At 15.6% G+C, this 4,808-nt stretch overlaps 1 protein-coding gene across 1 annotated transcript in view; it reads right to left on the reverse strand.

Moving 5' to 3' along the window:
* Window positions 1–2,378, reverse strand: part of PRSY57_1315900 (hypothetical protein) — a gene marked incomplete at both ends in the record, with an annotated part of 2,904 nt that extends 526 nt beyond the window's left edge. The window contains one exon of the mRNA XM_012909095.2: window positions 1–2,378. This exon is cut by the window's left edge and continues 526 nt beyond it. Within this exon, the coding sequence (XP_012764549.2) occupies window positions 1–2,378 (2,378 nt within the window).
* Between the last annotated feature and the right edge of the window lie 2,430 nt (window positions 2,379–4,808).

A 4,808-nucleotide genomic window follows, 5' to 3' on the forward strand; every position in this document is an offset into this window, starting at 1 on the left:
TATTTTTCATAGAAATCTTGATTTTTTAAATTTTGATGTTCTAAGGATAGTATATTATGCGGTACTATTTTTGTATTGTCTTCATTATTTTTTATGTTACTATTTATATTATTTATATTGTTTATATTATATAAATTGTTCTTATTCTGTATATATTGATTTAACATATTTTCTTCAGTGTTATTTTTATGAAATAATAAGTTAGTATTATAATCAGGTTCATTCATATTTATTTTATTCCCTTTATTTATAAAATAATTGAGTTTAAGATCAGTATTATTTGCATCGTGATCAATGGTCATGGATGTACGATCACATGTTACAATATTAGTAGTATTCATATTCGATGTGTCAACATTTACATTTGTTGTACTATTTTTTTTTATTATATCTAAATTATTATTACAAATATTAATGTTATTATTACTGTTGATATTATTGTTACTGTTATCATTTAATGACGCCTTAGTTTTATCAAGATGTATACTATTATTCGCTTGAAGAGCAAATTGATCTCCCATATTGTCTAGTAATATATTCGAATTTATATAATTTTCATCCACATTTAAATTTTCTTGTTCTTTTTTTTTCCTTCTCTTTCTCTTTCTTTCCCCATTCAATTCATCATACATCCCATTAAAAAGTGAATCATCATTAATTTGATTATTATAAAATAATGATGTATTAAAATCACCAACATTTTTTAAATCTCTCTTTCTTATATCCAATTTGATTGGTATACGTGTTCTTCCTGATAAATAATTTGAAACATCCTCTTCGTAATTTTTTTTCAATGTTAAGGATGCTTCAACAAAATCATTAAATGCATATGAAAGATCACAATAATTAATTTCATGATTATTTATATTATTTTCGTCTACATATTTTCTATCTACCCACATACGATTACTTCTTCCTCTTCTTTTAATTAAGACAACGTTTTTATATTCACTAGGATTAATTTTTAGTAAATTTTTTTGTTCAGGATGGATAATATAATGTTTCAGTTTTTTATTTATTTTTCTATTATATATTGAATCTCTATAATTATAATGTGAGTGTGCATCGATATTATTATTCAAATATTCATCCATATTATCATTCATATATTCATCCATATAATTATGATTTATATAACCATCTTCATTAGCATCGATATTATAATTTTCATATTCCTTTTCATCATAATAATATTTATTATTATTACTATTATTATTGTAATGATGATGATATGAATTTTTATAATATTTATCTTTTTTAAATTTTTTATAAATTTTTTCAATTTTATAATCCTTAAAATAATTCCACATAGGACATACATATGTTTTATCTTGAATTTCATTAATTCTTTGATCAAATAATATAGCATTTAATTGTAATAATAAAAGTTTCTTTTCATCCCTTTGTTTGATTTTTCTTAATATTCGATCTAGTCTTCTAAAATCTTGAATTAATTCTTGCATTTTTATAATGATTTCACTATTTTTCTTTTTATGTTTTCTTAAAGTCATTTTTTCTTTAACTCTAGGTCTAAATACAGAATAATGAGGTAAACTGTTTTGTGAATTATTCCAGAACATACGTAATAATGGTCTTCCTAATTTTTTTCTTTTATTTTTCCAATACGTATAAATATCTTTTATAACATTACTTTTATAATTTATTTTTAGATCATTTGCTGCTTTTAATGCTTCTTTAAAATTGATTTCTTCCTTATTATCTGAATTTCCTGTTAATTTCTCAAATTTATCTATTAATTTACTAAAACTCTCATCATTCACATGTATATTTAAATAGGAGTTTAATCCTTCTAAAAATATCTCATCTTCTTTTAATAAATCATAGTGTATAATACTACCATCGCTTAATTTAATTCCTGTCACTTGATCTTTATATAATTCATATCTTATATAATGTGATGGTTTCTCAAATTTTGTAATACTATATTTTTTTTCATCATCATTATCATAATCATAATTATTATTATTATTATTATTATTATTATTATTATTATTATCAGATAAAGATTTATTCTTTTCTGCATCATTATTTATATTATCTTTTCTTTTCTCATCATCATTTATATTATCTTTTCTTTTTTCATCATTATTTATATTATTTTTATTTTTAATATTTTTTTCCTCTTCACTATCCTCACATATTTTAAACCTTGGAATAACAATATTCCTTTTTTTCTTTTCAATTTTTACTTCATTATTTTCTAATAAATTTTTTATCTCATTAATTTCATCTACTGATGGACTCTCTTTATTTATTAATTTTCTTATATCATCATTACATTTTATTATAAGTAATTTTTTGTTAATATCTATTGGTTTGATTTTGTTATTCTTATGATTACTTCCTCCTTTTGTCATTTCAAAATGTGTAGAATAAAAATAATATCATTACAAAAATTTTGTTCACACATAAAAATATGTTACTCATGTCTATATATATATATATATATATATATATATATATATATATATATATATATTTATATATTTATTTGTTTTATTATGATTATTTTATTTTATTTTTTTAATAAAATTATACACAAACCACAAAAACAAAAAATTACGCTTCTCTCATTATGTTGAACTAGTTTATAAGAAAAAAAATAAAAATAATAATCACTTTTTCTAATTTGTTCTTATATAAACATTTAAACAAATTAATGAAATATATATATATATATATATATGTTTATTTATATCTTTTCTTAGTACTTCAAAATATGAGATGGTACTATACATATTTATATATGTTTAATATATTGTATATATATGTGGCTATAATTAAACATAAGTATAATAAAATTTACAATATATGTATATTATCAATTATAAAAATATAATAATTTTTTTCATATACCATATAACATTTTAACTTGTAAATATATAATAATATATATAGATAAACATAAATAAATAAACAAATAAATAAATAAATAAATATATATATATATATATATATATATATATATATATATATATATATATATATATATATATATAAATTAATTATCTTTATCAATGAGATAAAAATAAAAAAAAAGTTATGATATATATACTTTTATTGAAACGTATAGACACACATATGATATATATATATATATGGAATGTATATTAAAAAATATATATAAATATTTAAATATTGGTCTATTATTTTCTTTATAATATTTGATAATCCTATAGGGTTAACAACTTTCCTTCTTTGTCTCCCTATATTTTTATTAACAAAAGGTAATATATATATATATATATATATATCAATGAAAAATAAGCACTTCCATAATCTCTTTAGAAATCATAGAAAAAGAAAAAAAAATAAAATGAAAATATGAAAAGTATTATACTACATATAAATATATATATAATGTATCGGAATCTTTATATTATTAAATTAGATATATACATATATATATATATATATATATATATATATATATATATAATATAGTAATTATATTATTAATAATATACTGTGGCTTTCTTAATTTAATATATATATTTAATTTTATTTTATATATATATATTATATATATATATATATATATATATATATTATATATATTATTTATTATATATAGTATATAATATAATATTCTTATTAAAATATATATATATTAACATATATAAATTTTGTTCAAATTAAAATTTCAAATAATACTTTTTTTACAAAATTTCTTAATATATATATATATATATTCATTATTATATACAAATTTATATTTTATTATATTTATATAATTATATATTTTATTATAAAATTTAAGATATAAATACCATATATTTTTTATATTATATTATAATATATATAATATCAATAAGTATTATATATTATATATATATATATATATATATATATATATATATATATATATATATCGTATAGTATAGTAATTAAATTAAATATATATATAATATATACGTAAAAAAATATGGGTTTTAAAATATAATATATATGATCTTTAATTTTTTTAATTTTTTTCCTATATATTTTAAATAATATTATATAAAAGCATTTATTATATATATATTATTATATTATATGAATTTTATAATGATGAATATTATATATATTATATATATATATTCAATATAATAAAATATATATGTATCTTTTAAATTATATATATATATATATATAATATATTATTATTATATATATAATTAAATTTTTTTTTTTGCATTTTAAAGGTCCACAAAATAAATATATATATTTATATATATAATATATAAATAATTTCTTTCTTTTTTTTTTTTTAATAAATTTATATTTAAATATATTATATTAAATTATATATTTATGTATATTAAACGGGCAAACTAGTATTTTTAATTTCTTTAAATCAGTAAATATATAAAATAAACTATAAATATATAAATATATTTTTTAATATGAAAAATATATATTTATTTTTTCCTTTCTTTTATATTTTTACCTTGATAAATTTTTTTTTTTATTCAATTTTAACGTGCTCAAAAAAAAAAAAAAATATATATATATATATATATATATATATAATATATTAATAATTATAAGGATCTTTTTATTGCTATAATCAAATTCTCCAATATTTTATTTTATTTTTATATTATTTATTTATTTATTATTTTTTTTTTCTTTATAATAATTCATAATGTACTTTTATCAAAAAAGTACCAAGAAAAAAAAAATAAAAAATAACTTATAAAAGGGGAGTTTTAAACTTTTTAATTATTTTCATCTGTAAGTTTTAAGATGTATAATATTTTCACGTTTGTAGAATTATATAAATATATATTTATATTATCTCTTAT

This window comes from Plasmodium reichenowi, chromosome 13 (genome assembly GCF_001601855.1).
Source record: "Plasmodium reichenowi strain SY57 chromosome 13, whole genome shotgun sequence".
Classification (NCBI taxonomy): Eukaryota; Apicomplexa; class Aconoidasida; order Haemosporida; family Plasmodiidae; genus Plasmodium; species Plasmodium reichenowi.